Source organism: Bactrocera neohumeralis, chromosome 6 (assembly GCF_024586455.1).
Source record: "Bactrocera neohumeralis isolate Rockhampton chromosome 6, APGP_CSIRO_Bneo_wtdbg2-racon-allhic-juicebox.fasta_v2, whole genome shotgun sequence".
NCBI lineage: Eukaryota > Metazoa > Arthropoda > Insecta > Diptera > Tephritidae > Bactrocera > Bactrocera neohumeralis.
The window spans coordinates 55,591,543-55,617,059 of NC_065923.1; the positions used below are offsets into that span (position 1 = coordinate 55,591,543).

A 25,517-nucleotide genomic window follows, 5' to 3' on the forward strand; every position below is an offset into this window, starting at 1 on the left:
TTGATTATGTTTCTTTGGCTTTTCAGTGCAGTAACAAGTACCAATGTCAAAATAAATTATGTCCGCTTACGCGGTTATAGCCGAGTTAACTACAGCGCGCCAATCGTTTCTTCTTTTTGCAATTTGGCGCCACTTCGAGATATCATGTGCAGCCAAGTTCTTCTCCACCTGATATCCACAACGTAGTGAAGGTCTTCCTCTCTCTGCTCCCCCCGGCGGTAACTGGCATAGCCAGCGTAGCCGCTGTCTCTTAATTCGCTGAACTACATATGTATGTCAATGTCGTTGCATAACTCGTATTGCTATTGTTCCATCCAATGCGAGTTTCGCCGTTGCCAATGCGCAAAGGACCATAAATCTTCCGCATAAGCTTTCTTTGGAAAACTCGTAACGTCTTCTCATCCGATGTTGTCATCGTGTATGCATCCGCACCATATGGCAGGACGGGAATAATGAGTGACTTATAGAGTTTGGTCTGTGTTCGTCGAGAGAGGACTTTACTTCTCAATTGCCTACTTACTCCGAAATAGCACCTGTTGGCAAGAGTTATTCCGCATTGAATTTCGAAGCTGACATTGTTGTTAGTGTTAATACTGGTTCCAAGATAGACGAAGAATAGACTGAAACTTCGGCTCGATATCGAACTGCTCAATGTCAGTTTACACAGCCGTGTTAAACTAAAGGCTTTTCGTGCTGTCAAAAGCATCTTTAAAATCGACGAAGTGGTGGTGTGAATCGATCCTCTTTTCACGGGTTTTTTCCAAAATTTGGCGAATCTGGTCAGTTATTGATTTTCCTGGCCTTAAGCCACAAACAAAGGTCCAATCATCCATCCATCGATGATGGAGCCACGTTTAGAATTTCACGCAAGTGAGAAAAGTTCTCTGAGCGCCATTCACTTGGGGGTGACCAAGTATCCTCTGCGTAGCCAAAGAACATCCGTTTGAAGATGAGCTAAAGTGAGAAGGAGAAACATCCACGCCACGTAAAAAGCCCTACCTATGACAAGGAAACAATAAACAATCGGATCGTGCTGCTTGTGTTCGTTTGTGATAACAACCGATATTCGACAGCGTTTGGTGTTTAACATATGTATGTGACCTGGTCTACGGAAAGGGGGCTTAGGTGTCAAAAAATCGATTTTCACTTTTTAGTTGATTCGATGGAAGATGAGATTGATGTTTATTTTTAACTGATGTTTCCCAGAAAACTAGTTTTCGCACGTTAGCTCCCTTTTCGTAGACCAGGTCACATATATGTACATATCTGTTAATTTGTACTTCCTGCGGAATAATGATGCCTATGAAATAAGTAATTTTACGATTGCCCATGAAACTAAAAGCCCTTACGAGCCATCGATTTGTGCATGTCACAATTTTCAGGTGAAAATGGGTGTGAGCTTTGTACTCATTAATCATAATAGTAACCCGGAGACACATTTCCATTCCGCCACATAGAGGATTTTTCAAAATAAATGGTCAAATCGGTGTCATATACTTTGGTGAACTCCAATTTTAGAAATAGTTTGGTCACGAATCCGCACCTGAAATAGGTAGCTTTCCAATTACCACATATAAGGAAAACACAGTACTTTAACTTATTTTGCTATTTAAATAATTCACATTTATCTTCTTTAATTATTAAAATAAATACTTAGGATGGGTTTGAATGCACCTCTCATAACTACATTCGCGTTAAAAATATAAAAATCGCTTAATATAATATACTTATAATACAATTATTGAAACTCCACATCGAAACTGGTAATCGTGCTTAACTAAATTTCAAATCAAACTAAAATTTGTGCGGAGGCATCACAGTTGTTTCAAGTAAACTTTTTTGACATTTATAAATAGACAGTTCTTGATTCTCCAGCTAAAATTTCATTTTCGCGCTGAACAGTAAAATCATTGTCTGCATAAATAAATAACTACTAAGTCTAAGTACAAAACAACAATCAGTTAAGGTAAACAATATCACAGTTGCGGTGTGTAGATGTGCAGTCAAACTGACAGCTGTCAAACTTCTATACTCGGGAGTCACTCTTGACAATTGCGGAACTTGTCTGCCACAATCCACCGTTAGAGATGCAGTTAGTTTTTATGCGTCGCACCATTGTCACTGTCACTGGATATTGTGCTGGCTACCGTTGAAGTTGTTGTTGTTGTTGGCATAGTAAGAACTGTGTGGTTTTCACTCGCTTCTCCTGCGCATACGTTCACCGTTTTCTCATTGACAGTTGTCAAAGTGACAGTTCCTGCATGCAACAAGTTGTGTGGGCTATTGGCCTCCTCGTAAGTGGGCAAAACAGCGTAGGCTCTACCGGCCCTCACCATACCCGTTGTTGTTGTGGTTCCAGTTGCATGCTGCCGTTGTTGTTGTGCGGCATTCATCATTGTTGGCAATAATGGCGACATCACTTCAACGAGTTGTGACTGAGGCGTTGTTGGTTGTGAAGGTGGTTGTTCCTCATTAGTTGTTGCTTTCTCATTTACGTGGAACACGCTGAAGACGCTCGGGTGCACTATAAGGCAGGACTGCGGTGATTTATTGAGCAGCTCCAGTGCAGCTTCGTAAGAAGGCAAGCCGGAGACGAGCGTGTATTCGGGCACGGGATCGTCAATGCCGGGGTGTAATTTCGTAATTTCGCTTTCGTGTCCGTTGCGGGATAGTGTCACAGTGTTGCGGTCTGGAAATGCGTAGAAGCGAATTATTATTTACGAAAAAGAATAGGATTTTTTAATATAAATAAGTTTAGTAAAAGAGTATAAATGCACTTATGTATGTACATATGTATATTGATAAAATTTTAAGGAATTAAGTTAGAGTGTCCACAGAAATAATACTTTGTGTCAAAATTTCAGTATTTTTTTCAAGTCAGCAATTAATAATCGAAAAGATTTGAACTAAAAATTGCATTAGATGCCTATATACTGTTTATTATGCATTCTCCACTATTCTCACTAATTTAAAAAAAATCAGTATACATTCATAAACATAAACATTAGGGTGAATCAAAAATTTTTTTTCGTTTGGTACTCGGAAAAATAGGTTCTTAGACACCTCTAAGAAAGCCTCTCCAAGCATGAGTTCTTAATTGTAACGAGAAGGTCCTCCTACATACAGTTTTTTATTTTTTCTTATGATCAGATAGAAAAATTTATATCTCGCTTCCAACTACTTGAAAAAATATCTTGTTCCTTAGATTTTGTAGGAAATTGAATGCTCTACAAAAAAGGTCAGAACGATTTTTTCGTTAACCCAACCGTTTAAAAGATATTAACGGTTGAAGTTTGATTATTTTTGGGAAAATTTTTTATTTTTATGAATTTTATAACTCAATGAAAAAAATCATTATGAATGATGAACCTCATAGGTTTTTTGGGAGTGTTTCTTAGAGGTGTCTAGAAACCTATTTTTTAAATTTTTTTTTGAATCACCCTTATAAACATAGAGAAAACGCGCTTTATACGGACGTGCGCTGAAGTCAACGTACTCAAGTCAGTATTGCAAAATAAACCGGCAACCCCTTTTAGACCATTCCCAAGCTCTACATTTTTATGTAGTTGCACAAATAACGGTGAATTTAAATAATAATACGAAAATTAGTTATTTTACTTTGCTAGAAAAACTTCAGCTTATGAATTAGCAATTCATATAGTTCGTATTTATTATTAATTCTGACCTATTTTTGACACTTTGCTGCTAATGATTACGAATCTAATTAGTTTTAAGCTGCTTAAATATTGACACTGATCACCTTTTCGTGTATTTTTTATAAATATGTATGCACAAAATATTTGTATGAATGTCACAAATATCCGAGAATTTATTGAAGCTACTTGTCTGCTGCTATAGTTTTAAATTTATTTTACATATCAAATAAATAAATAACGGTATCAAAACAAAAAGGATAAATTCGCTTGCATCGAAGTTATAATACCCTTCAGAAACAACAAAGTTTACATACATACATATGTATAAGAACTTGACTTTGATCAGTCAGTTTGTATGGCAGTTACAGTCCAATGTGAACAATTCGTTCGGAATTTGTAAATCTGCGAAGTTTCATGAAGATACATACTTATATTGTCATATAAACAAGTTTTGATTGTAAAGACTTGATTTTATTATTGAGTTTATATGGTAACTAATTGCTATAGTCGTCCTTCATCGGCGTTTCTGACAAATGCGCAGCTTTCTAGGCAGAAAAGGATGTGTGCAAAGTTGAATGAGTTCGCGTCTGCACAGATAGACGGACATACGGATATGGCTACAATAATCCAGCCCAACACGATGATCATTTACTTATGTATGTATGTATTTTGAAGGATCTCCGACGTTCGTTTCCTTCTGGCTGTTACAAACTTCGTAGCAAACTTAATATACCCGGTTCAAGGTATAAAAATATGTAAACAACACAAAATTAATTGAAAGTGTTAAGTTTCCTGCTTTTATGCCAATAAATAAATTAAATATAATATGAATGAATGAGCAGATTACTGCACAATATTATTACAGCAATCAAAAAATGTTGAAATGTGTTTCATTAGCCATTTACTGACTAATGATATGCCAATATATGTACATAAAGCAGTACTTTCACTGAGTACATATTATGTATGTATGTATGTGACTCACTATACCCACATTAAATGTTAAATCACAGCTTGAACGCTGCCTGATTGTTTGAGCAGTGAGATTTATGAAGCGTGGAAATTTATGAGTATTGGTCATTTATTTGAAATTGTGTTATGTGACTGAGAAAGTTGTTGTTATGTATGTATTTATTTTTATTTTCACTTTCGATATTCAAATTGGCAAATTGTTAAAATGAGAACAATGGGTTGTGGTGAGGATTCTATTGGAGAGACAATGCACTAATATCGCTTTCGCGATCGATCGAGCTACAAATAATAGACTGACTGTAGGCTGAATAAATCTTGCAAAGTCAACTTGAATCGCATGTGGGGAAAATTACAAAAACTACTATATATACCTGTGTTCACGACCTCGTCGTTCCCGAAAATAATGAATCGAAATGCTGAGATTTTTGGGCATATGATGTCAAGTTGCACTTATGGTACGATTTGCTTTACATAAAATTTTAATTATCAATTGGTCTACGACTTTTTTCAGTTTTATGGTAAAATTCAGCACAACACCGTTGAGAAAAGTAATTAGCTTTCAGAAAATATACAAATGTCTTTTTTATACATTGTTGATTATTCAATAAATTAAATAAAGCATTTAACACTTTAAAATTTAAATGAAAACAATATTTATTGATTAATATTATCAAAAATAAAAATAAATTAAATTAAAATACTTATCAAACATCATAGAGCCATGGCGAACATCTTTAGTTTGCTGGGACAATCATACATACTTACACATATACATATATACATATACTACATACAAATTAATAAAATGTATGCACACATATACATACATATACACATATACATATGTGCAGTCAATATTTATCAATTATTATTGAAAACAAATGCGAAACAATGTGCAAAACAATCATCAACAGCCTTCAAATTGTTGACAAATGGAAACAGATTGCAAAACTTGCCTTCCCTTCCCACATAAAAAACAGTTAGCGCCTACGTGCTTTCGGAATGTCTGCCATTCGAAAAACTGCGTCACACGAAACTGATAAGAGCAACCACAGGAAATTCTAATCAAATGAAAGTTATCGGAAATCTTAATCATAAACAACATAACTGAATCGAAATGCTGGTGTAAAAAGGTAACACACATAAGTACACAGCTGTGTATGTGTGAGAGTGTTTGTGGCTATAAAAATAGCAAACACTAAATTGATAAACAAGAATAATTGACACATTTCTATTTTTATACTCTTGCAACATGTTGAGTACACATTTTTTTGTTCAACTAACGGTTGTTTGTATCACTTAAAACTAATCGAGAGAGATATAGGGTTATATAGGAATGTCTGTGACTCCGTCCGTCCGTCTGTGCAAGATGTAACTTGAGTTAAATTGACATATGTATCTTGGTACACAGATTCCTTGGAAAAAAAGAGAGCACGAGTTCGAAGATGGGCGTAATCGGACTACTGGCACGCCCACAAAACACCATTAAACGAAGCCTTATCATGTGGCATAAGTGAATACCAAATTAAGATATAGAACTGTAATGCGCAGCCTCATATGTCATAATATCCAAACCATTGAAAGCTAAAATAACCAAATTCGCTCAAGACAAATCCTATAAAACCCCTACCAACTGTGAGAATATGACTAAAATCGGATCATAACTCCGCGCACTTCCCATATAACCATAAAACCTACTAAAAGCGCGATAAATCAATAACTGAATACGCAAGAGACATTAAATTTTACACGAATAGTGCCTTTGAGGTAAGTATGCCATCTGTGACCAAAAATTGTACAAATCGAATCAAAACTGCTCAAGACCTCAAATACCGAAAATCTGGATACCAGAGCCTTTGCCTCACTTTACATATGATTGAAATTATGAGAGGACAAGAAAAAATTTAACTTCGGCTTCACCGAAGCTAATATACTCTTCACAGGTGCATTTCTTTTAGTAACTATGTGTTCAGTTTATACGGAAGCTATATGCTATAATAATCCGATCTGAACAAATTCTTCGCAGATTACATTGTTGCCTTAAAAAGTAACATATATCAAATTTCGTCAATATATTTTGTCAAATGTGAAATTGGTCCATGCAAGAACTTGATTCCGATCGTTCGGTTTGTATGGCAGCTATATGCTATAGTAAGCCGATCTGAACAATTTCTTCCGATATTACATTATTATTTTAGAAAATAACCTGTACCAACTTTTGTGAAGATACGTTGTCAAATGTGAAAGTTTTCCATACAAGAACTTGGTTCCGATCGTTCAGTTTGTACAGCAGCTATATGTTATAGAGGTCCGATATCGGCAGTTCCGACAAATGGGCAGCTTCTTGAAGAGAAAATGAAGTTTACAAAATTTCAAAACGATATCTTAAAAACTGAGGGACTAGTTCGTATATATACAGACAGACGGACGGACAGACGGACAGGCAGACAGACGGACATGGCTAAATCGACTCAGCTCAACATACTGATCATTTATATATTTACTTTATAGGGTCTCCGACGCTTCCTTCTGGGTGTTACAAACTTAATATACCCTGTTCAGGGTATAATAATTTCCTGATAATATTAACTATGACCTTATGCCGGATATGTGGATCGGTGTATGACTATGAGTTATACATACATACATATGGTTTATGTACATATGAATGTAAAGTTGTTTGGATTCCGATGGTCTAGTTGACGTTTGGCATCTGGCCTGTTACTTCCTTGGTTTTAATCCATGCCAGTTGCGAAAGTATTAAATGCTCGGTCACACCCGAACATAGCCCTTTCTTACTTGTTATATTGACTTTCGCTTAAGAACTTCTTCGAAGGCACGTCGCACTTTAGCCGCGTTAATCATTCAATTAATTTCACTTTTGACCATTTTTGAAAAAAGTTCGCGTTTTATTACGAATATGCGACCAAAAGCAAGGCGCAGTAAGCATTTGCATACTTGGCTTTATTAGTCGCACTTAAATATGTACATATGTATGTATATTTGTATATGGTCATGGCTTATAACCAATTGAGTGAGCAAAATAAATGGCAAAGACGTATTTGCGTACGCGCGCAACACACATACATGCTTACATATGTACAAATGCATGTTGAGAAATCTTTGGCAAATAGGCACACCTGCGTTAGCACCGCAGTAAGCTGGCATACACTCGCACATATTGGCATTAAGCCGCATGCCAAGTTTATGTCTCTGGGTAAATATATATACATATATATATATATATATATATTTACAAGTGTGTATGTGTGCTCGTGCACATAAAGTGCATGCAGCTAACCGTCGATTGTCAATATAAATATTGGATTTTCAATGCCTATTGCAGTTGGACAAACATTGATACTCAATGAATACACATACATACATATGTACATACATATAATACATTCATATGTAATATATGCATATTTATGTACATATATGTATATATATGGTACAAGTATTTAAGTGTCGATAGGCGACTTGTTGTTTTTGTTGATTTTTTAAGCCCAAGGTGAGACGCAGACTTGCAAAAGTGCGTACAAATTGGTAAAACATACACACACACAAGTAAATGCCTGATGTTAAGCTCAATATGAAGTGAAAATACGCGATGAACTCAAATTAACCGAATGGAGGTATGAGAAAATAAATAAATCCTGCTGACTAAAAAAATGTTTGAATTTAGTTTGTAATGTAACGTTAAATATTATTAATTAATAAAAAAAAAATTATGTAACGTTAAATAATATTAATTAAATTGACTAGTAAATTATTAATTTTTTTATTATTTAAATTAAGTTAATTTAATTTTTATTATTATTAATTGATATTAAAATTAAGTAAGGTTCAGCTGATTTAAATTATCTGGATAAAAATATAATAACTAAAATAAATTTAAGTTGAAAAACAAATAAAATCAAAATTAAATTTAAATAAATTAATCCAAATATATAGTGTTAATAATGATAATATAGAGAAAGTAAAATATACAAATATTAATTTATAAATGTATGTATATATAAAATAAATGCAAAATTAAAAAAAAAAATTGTAATAATATGTAATATTAGTACTATATCAATTAAAAATAATATATGAAATTAAAGTGATTAAAAAATTAAATGGATTATATGAAAAAAAACTAATGAGCTAATAAATAAAATAAAATTCAATAGTACTAATTAAAAAAAAATATTTTAAAATGTAAACCGATATATATTTAGTTTATAAGGGCAACAAATACCATACGAATTTTATTTAATTTTATTTGCAATGATCACTTAATTTGTTTAACTTTAAATTTTTGATTTTAGTTTTTTTGGGGTTACATAATAATTCCAAAACAGCTTATCGCCTTAACGAAAATCAATTATGGAATTTACAAAGAGACTTTCAAAATATAATTAAACTTTTGGCACTTAAGGTAAGAAAATGGGTGTAAATAAAAAGGGAAAATTAATTAGTAATAATTTAAAAGAAATATAATAAATAAATATTTTATGCAATTTAAAAAAAAAGAATGTGGTTTAATAATATAACTAAATAATGATTAAACGGGAAAAATAGTTGAAAACTTTATATCTGTAGCAAAGTACAGAAAAAAAACAGAAAATGACATTCATACATATAACTAAAATATACATTTTATAATCATTTGTTATGGCAGGTTGAAGCTACTGAGTTTTATTTACGAATATAATATCGACACTCGAAATATTTGTGACACCAATTCATTTTGCGCTTTAAGCTCTTTTTTCAAATTGACTTCAACTGTTACTCCTAAGGATCATTTAATTTGTTTTCGCTTTTACTTACAATTTCTCTTCCACGTGCGGAACTGATGGTAGAGGAAGCAGGAGCAGACGCAGAATACCATTGAGGTGAGTACCAGTGTGAGCACAATGCCGATCCACACCTCGTTCATGAACTTGTCGTACTCCAATTGGCGCTGCAGCTCGTCCACGGCATCAAAGCCGGACGAATCGATCGACACATGATTCGGTGGCGGCGGCATGCCGAACATATCCATATCGTCTGCCCTGCCACTCAGGGAAGCCCCAACAACCGGTGAATTGTCGAATTTAACGTATTTTTTCAATTGTACGGAATTGAGGAGCGTTGCGCCGATTCTTTGCAAAAAATCACTGGATGTGCTGAACGTGGACGTAGGTAGTTGTACGGTGGGCGCGGTGGGCGTGGCAGGAACTATAATGGTTTTGCTATTTTCAAGTATTTGTTGCGCGTATTTGTCCAGGGGTGGCAGTTCGTGTGGCAGCTCGAAATTCAATGAGCGTGCGAGACCTTCCATGTTAGCGTTTATACGGCGTACACTCGGAATGAAGGTGTGATATCACTTTCTTGGGTCGACGACTTTGTTGTGTCTTGGTTTTTTGTTCTTTTTGCACAAAGAGCAATGATTTGTGTTCTATGTGGCGGCTGTTTATTTATTTTTATTGTTTTGTGGTTTTTGCGATTTATAAATTGTGTCTCATGTGTAATTACTTTATCAGTGTGGGTTTCTTTAACTTTCTCCCGAAGTAAGTTGCGTTTTCTTTTTTCTCTGACACGCTTTATTTAATTTGCTTTTCTTTGTTAAGACGCGACTGAATTGCTATACTTTACGACTTTTAGTACACTTTTTTATTTCACTTCGCGTGTTAAAAGCAGTTAGCAGCTCGTCTAGTACGTCCGTCGCTAACACAATCTCTGTTTAAACTGTTGGTCGCAACGCAGATACGCAGCCATAAGTTACTCCGCACTAGCGGCAAGAGATAACCTCAATACTGTAATGACTCTCAGTTACTTAGAGTAAGTCTCTCCGAAACGTTGATCTTCTCAAAATGCACTATCAATGTAGAGACTTCAAAACTCAGTGTCTTTCGCGGTAGCTTGAGAATAATTATTTTAGCAGGCGGCGTTACCCAAATAAAAGCGTTGAGCGGTGCGCTCACGCCGACGCGGCATCGCTAAATACAGCGTAAACTTTAAATTCTACAACCAGTACAAAAGATATTGAATGCAAAACGAATTGGTTCATTTCTTTTATTAAGGATATGCCATACAAAATCATGAAAAAAACATGAGGAAGTTTGGCAGTAATTTGCTGCTGCTGCTTTTATTTAGGGATGAGCGTAAATTGTAGTAGATTGAAAGTAAACTGCGATCTCTCATGATCACCATTGCGTTCGCTCTCCGCTTAACATGCCACTCACAGTCAGTGCTCAGCAGGGCAAACCGGCTACCTGTTCTTCGTCAATTATCTTGCTTTGCTCAACATTTCTACTGTACCTTTGCCATGTCTTTACTTCTTTTTTCTCTTTTTTGTGACGGTGAATTTACAACAAAGGCCTAATTTTCTTTTGGAAATGGATTTCTGTCGGTTTAACTGCTCTTTCCGCCGTACATACCTTCATCCCTAGAACGGCTGCTTAGGGCCGCATTGGGCGAGTGCGTTTACTACCGTCTGTTCTTGCTCATTTGCCGCTCGGTTACGCATCAACAAACAACAACGAGGCCCATCTTTCCATTCTTCGGTTTCGGTCTTCTAGCGTTTCTTCATAGATGGATGGTTAGTTGGCTGGGAAATGTTTCACTAGGCCTTTTGTGCACACACGCAACCAAGAACAAGAGCATTATTTCGTGTTGTCTTGTGTTATGTACGTGTGGCAGCATAAAACGATCTTATTCTCAAACATAATTCGGTTCTTTTCTACATTTTCGAAATGTCTCTGTTTGTGTTGAAACGTTTAAACATACAAATGTATATGTGAGTCTGTTCGTCTGCATGTGCTGGTTTATTGTTGTGGCATGAACACGGAAGACATAATAGTTGTCTACATACAATAGATTCAAATTATGTGGCCCATAATTGGCGTTACAGAACAATTTGGAGGATGACAGACAGACAAGGTTCCTTGTTGCTGTCTTTATTTTGGTTCGCAGCAACACTTAGCTCCAGCAACAATATCAAATGACATTACAAAGGTTTTCATCGTTGGGTTTCTTCGTGCGTCTCTCGCTCCAATTGTTGGTTCTCTAGGTACTATGGAGTCAATTGACGAGGCATATGGAGACAAGTTTTGAATTTCGTATAGCGGCTCAATAATTCATTTTTTCAGAGCTTGGTATATTACTTACAAACATTTACATAAAGTTTTGCTGTAGTTTCCTGCTCGTCTCCTGTACTCATTGTAGTTTTAACCTGTCTGTTAAATATGATTTATGATGTCGAACATTTTCACTTAATCTAAAGCATACATATATATTTGCCTTTGAAATATTAGGAAATATTTATAATGTACTTTAGCTGATCCATCCAGAGTCCTACTTGATGAAGTTTGAATTGCTATCCTTTTGTGGGTTCACACAAACCTGGAGACCGATCGGTCACACACAATATATAGGCTGTTTCAAAGCCTTTGGTTCTTATTCACTAACTCAATTGGTTTAATATTGGCTTACTACGAGTACTTGTCTGGCAAGATGAGTAAAGCATTTTTATTGCCTATACCATACTCCGAACTGTGTATTGGAAATTCAAAGAGTGTATTTGTGTATTTATGCACTGCTTTGTTTGATAAAGTGTTGAGGTTTTGAAGGTAATACCACTCTCATGAAAACCCCTTGTACCCTCAGATAAAAAAAAAACACTTCCGGAACTTCTGACGATTCAATATCAATGTGTAATTTGTATCCTTTTTCTCAAATGTGGCCGCTACTTCAGACGGTTCAATCGTTGGCAGTACAGGTCAGAATTACGACTTTGACCGTTGGATAACAGTTCATAGTTGACGATTGCCTGACAAACCCATCAAACGGATAGCAAAACTTTCTGACTGTTAAACCTGACTGGCTACGGTTAACTACAGCTCATCGCGTTTTGATCAGGACCGTTTTCACTTGGCGTTGTCATAAGCAGTAATTCGGAGATGAAATTTCGGTTCATGAGTTTCTTTGCAATAACACATACATACATCGAGATAATTTTTGTATCCGCCGTTATTCAAATAACTCTAAACGCGGTTTGTCCAATAGCTCCTGGTGAAATCACATAAGTGTTTACAAGACAATCGGACTATACGCATAATGGGAGAAATGCCAATTTGGTGGAGTTTTAGCTAAATCACAAATTTTCGAATCCCGAAAATTTCTTTGCGTTTTTTGTCAATATTCGCCCACATCCTGCTAATGCACTAATTATTGTCGCGCTTAAAGCAAAAAGTTTGTTCACCCAAAAAATGCTATTTTTATACTCTTTCAACCTGTTGCTACAGAGTATAATAGTTTTGTTCACCTAACGGTAAAACTAAGTGAGATAGACATAGTGTTATATATATATATATATATCATGATGAAACTTGATATGCGGATTTCTTAGTACAAAAAAAATTACGAGTTCGTAGATGGGCGTAATCGGACCACTGCCACGCCCGCAAATGGCCCTTAACCGAAAACCTTTAATGTGCCATAACCAAGCACTAAATAAAGATATAAAATTGTAATTTGGTACAGGGGATCACAGGAACACAACAATCAAATTTAATAAGAGCAAATATTATAAGATTTTCTACCGACAGTGTGAAAATTAATGAAATCGGAAGATAAGCCCACTCACTTTCCATATAACGGTAATGTTGAAAACTACTAAAAGTACAATAAATCAATAACTAATTATGCCAGATATACTATAAGTCACTCATAATTCCCGTCCTGCTATATGGTGCAGAGTCTTGGACGATGACAACAACTTATGAGTCGACGTTGCGAGTTTTCGAGAAAAAAGTTCTGCGAAAGATTTATGGTCCTTTGCGCGTTAGCCACGGCGAATGCCGCATTCGATGGAACGATGAGCTGTACGAGATATACGACGACATCGACATAGTTCAGCGAATTAAAAGACAGTGGCTACGCTGGCTAGGTCATGTTGTCCGGATGGATGAAAACACTCCAGCTCTGAAAGTATTCGACGCAGTACCCGCCGGAGGAAGCAGAGGAAGAGGAAGACCTCTACTCCGTTGGAAGGATCAAGTGGAGAAGGACCTGTCTTCGCTTGGAATATCCAATTGGCGCCACGCACAGTGGCATTTCGACGGAAAAAATAGGATTTTTCCACTTTCCAATTTCAAAACTTTAATGATTTTGTTTTGTAAAGAAATATTTGGATAAGAAAAATTCAACAAGGTTTTTTATAAAAAGTGAAATTTTATAGTTAAAAAAACTAACAGAAGTCGACGGAAAGTTATTCAATAAAATCAGATTAAAATTATTGTCCAAATAAAGAATTTTTTTGTGTGTAAGTTTATAGCTATGGCTTTTCTTTTATTTTTTAGTGAAAATATAGGATCTACTTGTTTATAAAAAAAAAAAATTATTGAAATTGGCAAAGTTAGCTAATTTTTATAATTTTTCAAAAATTATTCTAAAAAATATCAACTTTTCATTTTTTGATGGAAAAAAACTTTATGTGCTTTGCCTTGCTTAGCCCTCTTACTATAAAAAAATGAAAGTTCCGAGTCTGTACTTTCAATTAAAAAAAAAAACAACCGCCAATTACCGTCCCTTTTAGTAACATCGATTTTAATTTCCACAAATACTGATGTCTTCAACAGACTTCTTATAACTTCGGATCCTTACATAAGTAGCTTAAGGCGTCATTCGAACAAAATTTCCTTAGAACTAGATCCCATTGTTAAAGATATGGTGCTTGCATATTATTACAAATAAAAATTAACACAATTTTTCGCCTGTTACATATTCAATTAAAACATTGCATATTATATTGGATTTTTATCAAGGTAAAGGTATAAATAACGTCACTTTGCGTTTAAGTTTAATTTTTTTTCATCAGGAGAACTCAATTAAGAAGTGTCCCGAATTTCAAGTCCCTAGGTCCAAAAATAAAAGTTTTGGCAATTGCAGTTATATGGGAGGTGGGTGTGGCAGTGGGCGGTTTCCACGATTTTTTCAAAATTTCTTAATTTAGTCCAGAGAAATGTTTCTGCAAAGTTTCATTGTTGTGCGACCACTCCTTCTATTTTTTTCCAAGAAATGTATGGTGCGGTGCCACTGTGCCATGTAGCGAAAAGAAGAAACGACTGGCGCGCTGTTGTTAACTCGGCTATAATCGCGTAAGCGGTGTCTACGCCAATTAAGAAGAAGAAGAATTATGCCAGAGACAATAAAATTTACCTCCGAAATCGTATGAGAACGCTTTACGGGTGAAATCCGACATCTCAGGACCCGACCTTCCGAATTGGACTGAACTTAGTACTAGTTATTTTCTTCATATTCCTATATCACATTATGAAAATGGGCGAAACCGGGCAACAACCACGCCTACTACCCACATAACCAGTTTTAAATTCCATTTGATTCTTTCACTTTATTACCACCTTATGACCAAAAAATGTCCAAATCCAGCAAAACTGTTCAGGTTCTTAGGTATCGGTCAATGTGTAAGATATGCAAGTATAATTGAAATTCCAGAAAACTTCCCTGATAATAGTATTTCTGTGTATCAAAAATGGGTTGAATCGGGTCAAGAATTCTCTGAGCCCTCATATACCTTATATATTAATGGATTTTCGAAATTCCATGTGACTTTATGCTGGACATATCGGCCAATATTTGAGTTATCTCAATGAAATTCAGAGCATCTTTTACTTATAACAGTGTGTCTTTGTGATTAAAATAAATACAATTAGTTGACGTTTTACATCTTAAGGTATTTCCCTGGCTTTGATTCCTGCAAGTTGCATGATTATAAAATGTTCGGTTGTACCCGAACTTAGGCCTTCCTTACTTGTTTTTTTATTTGGATTAGTGCTTTATTTGAGAGTATTCTGTTAGTATTTAATTAAAAAACGCATCGTTTAAAGAGCGAATTAAGGAATGGTTAGATGAAGATCTACTTTTTCCTGAAGCAGCTATTGAAAATGTAAACACATACCTTATTTCCCTTCTGGCCTAGAGCTTTCGCAGGGGCCCTTAGCGTTATAATACACTACGTCGTCTTTGAGTTATTTTTGAAAAAGTGGAAGTAATTGAGAAGATAGTCAATAAAATTTATGAAGTATAAGAAACATTCTTGTAGGGAGAGTCCACCACTTTGTTATCCCTGAGCCCGGTTTTTCTCTCGGTTGCCATGCGATCACCCACTAATACCATGGTTCGTATATTTGTTTAATTGGTGTACAAAGCTTGATACAATACCAAATGTATTGGAGGATCTATTCCAGAATTATAAACAGCATATCCAACCAATTCTTTAGTTATATATTTTCGTTTTTTTTAGTTTATATTCATACCATTTTTGTAAATTAGCAGTTTCATTATGCATGTAAATGAATGTCAAATTGGTACCGACCAACAATAAATTGTTTGTACTCAATTGATCAATTGTGGTTATGATGACACTGCTTGCAGTGGTGAAAGCGAAGTCATAAATGCATAATACGATATACGAGAAGAGAAGCCAGCGAAGAGCAGTCAGGCAGTTTAAGGATTACATTGAAAGTAAAGGTTACCCCGTAGAACGAATGTTGTCGACGGCTGATAAGAAGGAAAATGAACAACAACTAAAGGGAGTATTGTAAATAAAGATAAAAAATATGAAAAGAAGCTGAAAAGTATAAGAAAACAAATAAGAAAATCAGTAAAGCATAAATGCATAAGATAGTGCTATGACTTTTTCGAAATGAAAGAAAATAGAGAATATTTTGAATCCTATAATCAAATGATCTGAATCTACACGTATACAAGTATGCGTTTGCATGTTGTTGTGTTAACCCCTCAGAAGGCTCGCAATCGGAGCTAACTCGGCGAGGGTTGAAATAACAAAAGACAATTATTCGAGAAAGTGCACTTGTTACCTACACGGACCAGTCACGCTGCGTGCTGCCTTGCAGGGAAGCCGTCGATTGCGCCTGCAATTTCTTAAGAAATAAAAAAAATTAAATGAACATAAGCATTAATATTATGAGAAAAACGAACGCAAAACGAACAGTAGGGGCAACGGTTTTCTGGAAAATATGGTAATTATGCACCACAAAAATAGTGGTTCTGCAATTTAGCGGTGGGAAAAAGTACATACGTGTAATTTCGTTTCACAGGTTCATGCACTTAATGACCGCGATGACATAAACAATGGGAAGTTGTGGAAAATTGTGTAGCGCAATGAAAATATGTATATTCACAGGATATTAGCGGAGAAAGTTAGAGATGCGAATAAGAAGTTCCATTCAATTTTGTGTGAGGAATAAACGTTCTGGTGCCAAAACGTTTGGAATGTTGGAAAAGGCCTTCGGAGATAATTGTTTGTCGCGAGCAAGTGTTTTCGATTGGTACAAATTATTCAAATAGGGTCGAGAACGCGTTGACGACGAACCATTTCCAGGACGACTACCAACATAAACTGATGATGTGCAGTCAGAGATCTTACGGCATCGATGGAATATTGGAAGGATCAGTGAAAACCATTTTGAAAGATCATTTAGGCCTAAGAAAATTGAAAGCACGATTGGTTCCAAAATCACTCAATTGATTCCAAAACAGCGTTGCGTTATGGTCTGTGAAACAATGCTTTCCGACTACCAGGGTGTCATGAAGCTACTATTACTGGCGATGAGTCCTGGATCTTACGACACGGAAACAGACGAATAACCGGCCGAATATCGTGGCAAAGGTGAGCCGAAGGCGAATTACCACGCCAAAGCAAGTTAAAAATCAATTCCGAGTTTCTTCCGACCGTCCAAACTGTCAACAAGGAATTCTCTTTGCGTGTTATGCGTGGTTTGCGCGAAGCTGTTGGTAAAACGAGGCATTATAGCCCGAAAAATCTTGGTTTATGCATCACTATAATGCACCGTCGTATACTGCATTGATTCTTTATGAGTTTTTTGCCAAATTTTCAAGCCATATCGCGCCGCAACCACCGTGTTCGCCTGATTTAGCTCCATGTGACTTTTGGCTATTCAGCTCAGGGAAACCGCTTTGAGTCAATTGAAGACATTAAACGTGACTTGCTGCGCGCATTGAAGGCTATTAGGGAAATTGACTTTAACGACTGTTTCGAGGGTTGGAAAAAGTAGAAGATTGCCACAAGTGTATTTGGGCCAAGGAGGTTTACTTTGCGGGAAGCGACATAGATTTTGAAGAATAAATTAGGAATTTTAAAATTATTAACAAAGTCTTGCTATTTTTTTGCTCATACAATGTGTGTTCCGAAGTAAACAGGACTGAAAAAAACACAACAAATGGTTTTTTCGGCAAAATCAATTTATTTTATTCAAAATAGTCTCCTTCTATTTCAATACAGCTTTTTGCACGGTCCAAAAGTATTTTTAACGTATGCCAGTATGGCGGTGCAAGCCTTCTAAATGGCCTCTACGTCTGCATAACGCTTTCCTTTCATGAGCAAATGCATTTTTCCGTAAAGGAAGATGTCGCACGGTGCCATATTAGGTGAATACGGGGGTGATTAATGGTTAAAATGTGATTTTTGGTCAAATAATCGGTCACAAGCATCGATCGAATGTTGGATTCTGAGCATTTTTGATCGTCAGTCAATTTGTGCGGAACAAACCGTGCACACACCTTTCGTAAGCCCAAATGTTCGGTCAAAATGCAATAAATCGATGTTTTGGAGATGTTTAATTCCATTTCCATGAATTTGAATGATGATTTCTGCTGATTTTTGATGAATTCAGGCACAGTTTCGATGGAATTTCCGGTGATCACGGATTTTGATTGGCCCACATTTGTGTCCTCACGACCACTTTGAAAACGTTGAAACCATTCGTGCACTCTGCTACGGGATAGGCAATCATCGCCATAAACTTGTTTCATCAATTGAAATGTTTCGGTAAAAGTTTTACCAATTTTAAAACAAAATTTAATGTTGGCTCTTTGTTCTTCCAATCTATGAAATATCATGAAATGTCATGAAATGGACAATCGATAAAGATAGCAGATTCTAACGCGACAGTCGACATATAGATGGCGCCACCAGGGGGCACTAGATTCAAAAAGTCCTGTTTACTTTGGAAAACACCTTGTAGTAGTATGTTATTTAAAGAGGGTTCGAAGATTAACAGTAAAATTGAATAAATGGTTTCTGTTAAACCACATTAACCAACGAGAATAGATGTCTCAAGTCCATATGGAATTATTAGCATACGTAGTAATCTTACAGATTTAGTTTGGTTAAGTTAGTATGTTTTAATACTTGATTATATTACATACGGATAATTTTGAATTAAAATCATTTTCAATATAATTTGAAAGATATGTTATACATTGTTTTAGTTTGGATAATAAATCTAGAGCATATGCAAGTTAAGTCACGTCGTCTTTTCGGCTGTTTCTTTGTTGGTTGATTGAATTATTATCGGGCTCATTGTACTCCCTTTGGCTTGTTATAATATTTTGGATTTGGGAGAAAAAGAAGAAACAGTTAGTCTACCAAAGCCTTCATTAAAATGTTGATATCAAGGTAACTAATATAGAGAATATTCTCACAACATGTAGAATAACTAAACATAAATTATTCATAATGATTTGTCAAGCTCACCGCGGTGAAGTCTTTGAATGCCTTAATTCCGTCTTAATCCAATGAGAAATGCATTATGAGCGAGCATTCTCGTATGTAAATTTGTATTGTTGCTTGCATGTAAGTATCTAAATATGTGATATTGAAAAATTAAAGCGCATCATAATTTGACACTTTGTTGAATATATAAATATTTTATTTCAGTTTTACTTTTACTAATGAGTGAGTGAGCAAATCCCCCCATTAAATGCCAACACAATCGGGAATACTTAGGCGCTCATTAAATGTACACCCGCTCGTACGGCTTTCGAGGTTAAAAGACGGATGGCTGAGGGACAGAGGCGTAGAAAATCTCATTAATATCTTCAAAAAAATATATTTCTACATCTTTGGAAGATGGCGGCATGTAAAGCAGTAGCCGTAGTTTCAAAATTGGTCTTTGTTTCGAGCGCTTTAATGGAGGGAAAGGCATAGTGAGCAGCGAGGAAAGGAGTTGCTGCTGGCAGCTACCGAATTCAATAAGTTGGCTTTGTGTCAACGATAAAAATGAACTTGCTGCCTTTTAATTTTTCTCCCGCAGCCTATTGGGGAGATCCTCTTGTTAGAAAGACATACATACATTGAATGGATGTGGGTGTGTGTTAGGTCTACAATGACGGTCCAAGAAGGTGGCAGCGAACTTGAAAGCTGATTAAGTTAAATTGTCCAAATCCTATTGGGCCTTGTATACTTGTGTGAAAGCAAGTAAGCAATATATATAGTTGCGTTTTCATAAACAGTTTCGTTCATTAAAATAAGTTCACAATGAGATCAATTCAACGAGGTTGAAATCTAATCCAAGTGCTTCTTTCACCATCAGTTTGTTCATCGAATTACGTAATGTGACAAACGTATGTACATACGAGGTGTGTTCAAAAAGTATCGCGAATTTTGTGTTTTTTTCAAAAATTATTTATTTATTCATGAATATCTATTTTGTCCCCTTCAAAGTAATCCCCGTGAGATATTATACACTTGTGCCAACGGTTTTTCCAATCTTCGAAGCAGTTCAAAAAATAATTTTTTTATCTTCTTCAGCTCCTCCTTCGATTCCGTCTTTATCTCGTCAAGAGAAGCGTAACGTCGTCCTTTCATGGGCCTCTTCAGTTTAGTGAACAAGAAAAAGTCACAGGGGGCCAGATCTGGGGAATACGGTGGCTGCGGCATCATTAGTGTGTTGTTTTTGGCCAAAAAGTCGCGCACAAGCAACGATGTGTGAGCAGGGGCGTTATAGTGGTTCTTCCACAAATCCGGGCGTTTCTGGCGGATTGCTTCGCGCAAATTGCGCATAACTTGCAGGTAATATTCCTTATTGACCGTTTTTCCCTGTGGCAAGAACTCATGATGCACCACGCCCCTGCAATCGAAGAAAACTGTCAGCAAAACTTTCGCGATACTTTTTGAACACACCTCGTACAGTCAGTCAGAATCTAATAAAACGTAGATAATATTGATTGAAAATAGACGTCAATATTAATAAGGTACAGATGTCTTCATATATGTCTTCATATATTTCCTTTTTGAGAATAGTGCAGTGATTTCGAATGACAGCTAGTAGAATTAATACTTACGACACATTAGTTGACGGATCTAAAAAATCAAAAAAAAAAAATATTTTATAGTATATACTATAGCATATAAAATGAACTTGGTGAATGGATTATTTGTTTTAAAATATTTGTGACTAAAAAAGCTTTATCGAGTCATAATGAACTAGTGCTCCATTTGTCCGGGAACATAACCAAACCTAAGAGCATAATTTAAATCTCCTTATAAAATTGTTAATTCATTGTAAATCCGCACAGAGATAATGAAAAGTAACTATAAAAAGGATTCAGTGTTCCATCGTGTTGATGAAATCTTTCTTATGGGTTCGATAAGCTTTCATGCTTTTGTTTAGTAAATTCTAATATTTTTTCATGCCCACGGCTGTATACCAAATTTACGTATTTCATACTGTTGTGAGCAAGAACGCGTTATTAATTTAAGCGGCTTTCAATTAAGCCTCGCTCGAACTTTCTGTTCGTTGGGATTTTAGTTTCATATGGGAATGAGAATTACTAAGAACATGTGGTGTGATAAATAGCGTTCCTGAAAATTTCTTTTGGGCACGGACTAATAAATGACATTTTTTTATTATAATTCGTTCATCAAATTTGTATTTAAAAGTCAGTCATCGCCGATCATTAGTCAGTCCCGCCATCGAGCATGCGTTTTATCTGATTCTCTATTTGCCAAAGCCAGAGCGCAAACAAATGACATTCCAAACTTGCTTATTCATGCTGAACCTTTTTTATCCTGACAATGTCACATACCGTGTGTGTGATCCCTATCTACGAGTGTGAATCCTTACTGCTCATTCAAAAACTAAGAAAACTCCGGTCATTTGATCCTTTCCATCAGTGAAGCAGTCATTATCCTTTTGGCATTCAAAAGCAGCAGATAAGTGAAGACATCATACTCTTTGTGCTTCGCTTGGCATGACATTCTTAAGGGAAAATCCAACTCAGATTCTTTAAATTGATAATCCTTCAATACAGTTTACCTTTGCATTGAATATTCAATATGATTTGAAATGGATTGATGAGATCTTATTAAATGTAAATAGGTGAGCGGGATTAGTGTTGTTTTTATTCTATTATATTTTGAAATTATGAAAGCGCTTTTTTTTGTTAAATCTCTGCATTTATATTCCTTATTAGTGTAAATACTATTAAACTAACTTTTTCATTAGGAGACAACAGTCTTCAACCGAAGGAATTACCATCAACTGGTTTATTATTTATTGTGTTTTATGAGGTTGAGTATAAAGTAATAATTAATTATTAAAGATTACACTTTGCACTAACATTTTGCAAGAGTATAAAAAGGAGACAGATCTAAAGAAATAAACGGCCCGAGGGGCAAACTTAATTCAAATGTTACGCTTTGCAAATATTATTGAAGAATAAGTTTGACCAAACCTCTGGACAACATGTTGTCCCTGAAAAACTTATAATCTAGCAGTATGATTATGCATAGAACCTTCTTATTTACAGAGCTCCGTAATGAACCAGTTGGTTGTATCATTAATATTAAAATGTGTTGGAGGAAAAAGATGTGACTTATTTCTATGATCAATCCTTTAAAAATCTAGGATCTAGATATCTGAACTCAACTATGGATCTAGATATCTGACCTCAAATAGTTATTTACGTTAACTTTTCAAATTAATATCAAACTGTAGCCACGGCTATGTCCAGATCATTGAACTCTATGAAAGTTTAGTATCCATCACACTTTTCACCTTCTATAAACATCAATGTAAGACTTTTAAGAAACCGTATTTGAGAATGGTGTAGATTCGGCCGTCATACGAATAATCAAACTGCCATTAAATCGTTATTGAGCTATCGCTTACTTCAAATAAGCGGAGTGGATAATCTACCCTCGTGTAGAGTAAAAAATGCGATTGATAAGAAAATTGAAAATTCAAAGCAGAACAGAAAGACGAAGCGTGTTGCATATTTGCTTGTTGCATGCGGCACAATGCAGCCACTTCTGATTGATTGATAGCTTAATCCAATTTGCTGTGGCCGCACGAGCTGATATCTAACAGACCCACACTCGAAACACACACCAACTATGCACACATACACGCATACATGGACTGGCGATAACGGCATATTCGGCCACACTTTTTGTTGGGATGGCCCATAAAAGCACCTTGCGCCCCATTTGCCCGGTCCACATACGTCGTCTAGGCATCCAAACACAAACATATGTACTATGTAGCCTAGGTACTACATTCATAAAGCTTCAAATGGAGTGTGGTGAGCGAGTGTTGCCAACTACTTGTAAACGACTCGCTTCAATCAACGCAGCTCGTTATGCCAGAAATAAACTTCAGCGAATGTAAACAGCGAGGGGGAATGAAAAATACGGCATATAGTTTGCTTATCATATAAAACTCAGGTATGTTTTGTATACATACAAACATACACACGTATATTTATTTATTGATCACCAAATTAAAGCAGAATTCTGCTGTGCGCTTTCAAATGGCAGACGCGCACGCTCCAATGGAATCATCAATAAAATGAGGCGGAAGAAATTAAGGGAAATTATATAAATATAAGTCTTTGTCTAGCCATTTGAAGGATTAACTTCGGCGCTGGGCCGTTGATGTATTACTGTTTGTTGGAAGTTTTTTGAATTCACCGCTCCCGAAAATTGCATTTATTTGTCTGAAGATTTGACAGTTTTCTTTTAAAGGAATATTGATTTTCATCACGACTGTACTAGTCGGTATGTACAAGTATTTGATTGCAGCTGTTCCCATTAAAATCATATTTTGAACTTATTGATAGTTTTTTTGGGAATTTACGGCCATCCATCTCCCAAATAGGTCAGGGCATCGACGCCATAATTGGATTACTTGAAGTAAGTCGACTGCGCTTATGACGATTAATTAAACGTGTTGGGTATTAAGTTATAACCAAGGCTGTGTAATTTTTAATTTTTATTTTTTTTTTACTCACAATAATTCGATGGAATTTATTTGAATCGAAAATACTCGAGCTTAAGTGAGACTTAATAACACTCTTTGACTGAGTAATAGATCAAACCAATTTTTTCGAGAGATTGACTCATAAATAAAGATTTATTTTTTTCCAATTCACGATGTTAGCTCCCAAATGTAATATTTTTCTACGAAGTTCGAAATTTCCAACATCAATTTGAGATTTTAAGAAATGTAGTCAATATTTTTTGAAATATAAAATTTTAATTTTTGCGAAGACCAGACTTTGGGCGCTAATATCGTCTTAGCACAGTGCAGAAACCTTTGAAAGTAGTAAAAAGTCATAGTTGGTTGAAACCCATTAGATAAAGAAGATAGAATAACAAAATTGAAGGAGAATAATTTAGGCCGATCTCAGGTCGGGCTAAAAATGGGTTTTCTGCATATTCCAAATACGCCATATCACTAACTTCAGGAACACTTCAAATTGTACAAATAATTGATTTTAATTCCAAATAAGGCAATTCAAAATTCATTAGTTTTTAATATAGATTCGTTAGATCTGGAAGAAATATTTCAGAAAGTTTAACAAATACTACCTTTATTCTTCCAACTAATGCAATGGGAGTTCATGGTGTGCTGCAGAAAGCACACTTACCTTCTATATACAAATATATATACATATATACTTAAAGCTCATATAATAAACGCATTTCTAAACATTAAAATTCCCCGGAGATTTGAAATTGAGTTCTTATATTAACAATGTCCTACACATCCTTTGAGCGTAAAGGCAAAGGGGCTATCGTAGAATAAACAAACAAGTGCGTGAATGCAGCCACAGGAAGTCGACTTCTATATTTAGGGATTAGAGGCAACATATTACCAGCGTTTACTTTTAGTAGGCAACAATTACAACATCACACTTGAGATTTCTATTTCCTGCTGCTGACAGCGGGTAATGATTGAGTCACAAAAAAGCGAAAAACGACAAAAAAGCAAATTTCGATTCTGTGAAAAGATTGTCATTGTGTTTGAATAAAAATCGATTATGAAATTTAAAGAAGTCATCTTCTGCAAATCTGGCAGTGACTTTGAAAATGCACGTTTCTTGAGACCCCGCACGCACACAGTGCCGCGCGGCATGGGTAGACGCAGCATGCGGCGGGAGAATATGACTACAACCGCTCTTAAATGCATACAAAATTCCTATATAGACAAATTACATGGAAAAACATGTGCTAAATTGACTGTGCTGGTGAGTCCTTTCCGGAGATTTCTGCTTTTAAGACTACTGCGCGCTATGATTCGCATTCAACTGCCAACTTCTTGCTTTCCACTGCTTCTTCTTCTCCTTTCTCGTTCAGAGAGTAGTGGCAATTTCAGCAGTCTCAGTCATGGCTTCAGCTGGAAGTCGCATTGTTCGTTCCCTGTCAATTGAAGTATTGCGCCGCATAATGAAGCGATCAGTATGCATTTTGCCATAAATGTCACTGTTGAACTGCCCAGGCAGACAGATTGACTCAATGAATAAGACACTAACTGAGCAGCAGGCCTGTTTGGCCGAAAACCGGTGTGCCGGCCAAGTACAGCTCGCTGCGCCGTCGAGTGTTCGATATCCTGCTGCGCGACGGCGTGTTAAAAACGCACATGCATGCTATGCTAGATACATATATTTCTATGCAAGGCTATGCGTTTCCATGCAGCACTTGCAATTTTTACTCGATCTGCCAACAGCTTCCTTCCAGCTCGGCATTCCTTAGGTCTTATTGTGTCGACAAGGCAAGCAAAAATTGCA

The 25,517-nt window shown here is 35.9% G+C and overlaps 1 protein-coding gene across 1 annotated transcript; it reads right to left on the reverse strand.

The window, feature by feature from the left end:
• Positions 1–1,591: 1,591 nt before the first annotated feature.
• LOC126762340 (protein commissureless 2) lies at positions 1,592–10,351 on the reverse strand. The gene is made up of 2 exons (XM_050479043.1): positions 9,447–10,351; positions 1,592–2,689 (listed from the first exon to the last, which is right to left on the reverse strand). Exons 1-2 carry the CDS (start codon positions 9,937–9,939, stop codon positions 2,094–2,096), a joined length of 1,089 nt encoding a protein of 362 aa, XP_050335000.1. The 5' UTR covers positions 9,940–10,351; the 3' UTR covers positions 1,592–2,093.
• Between the last annotated feature and the right edge of the window lie 15,166 nt (positions 10,352–25,517).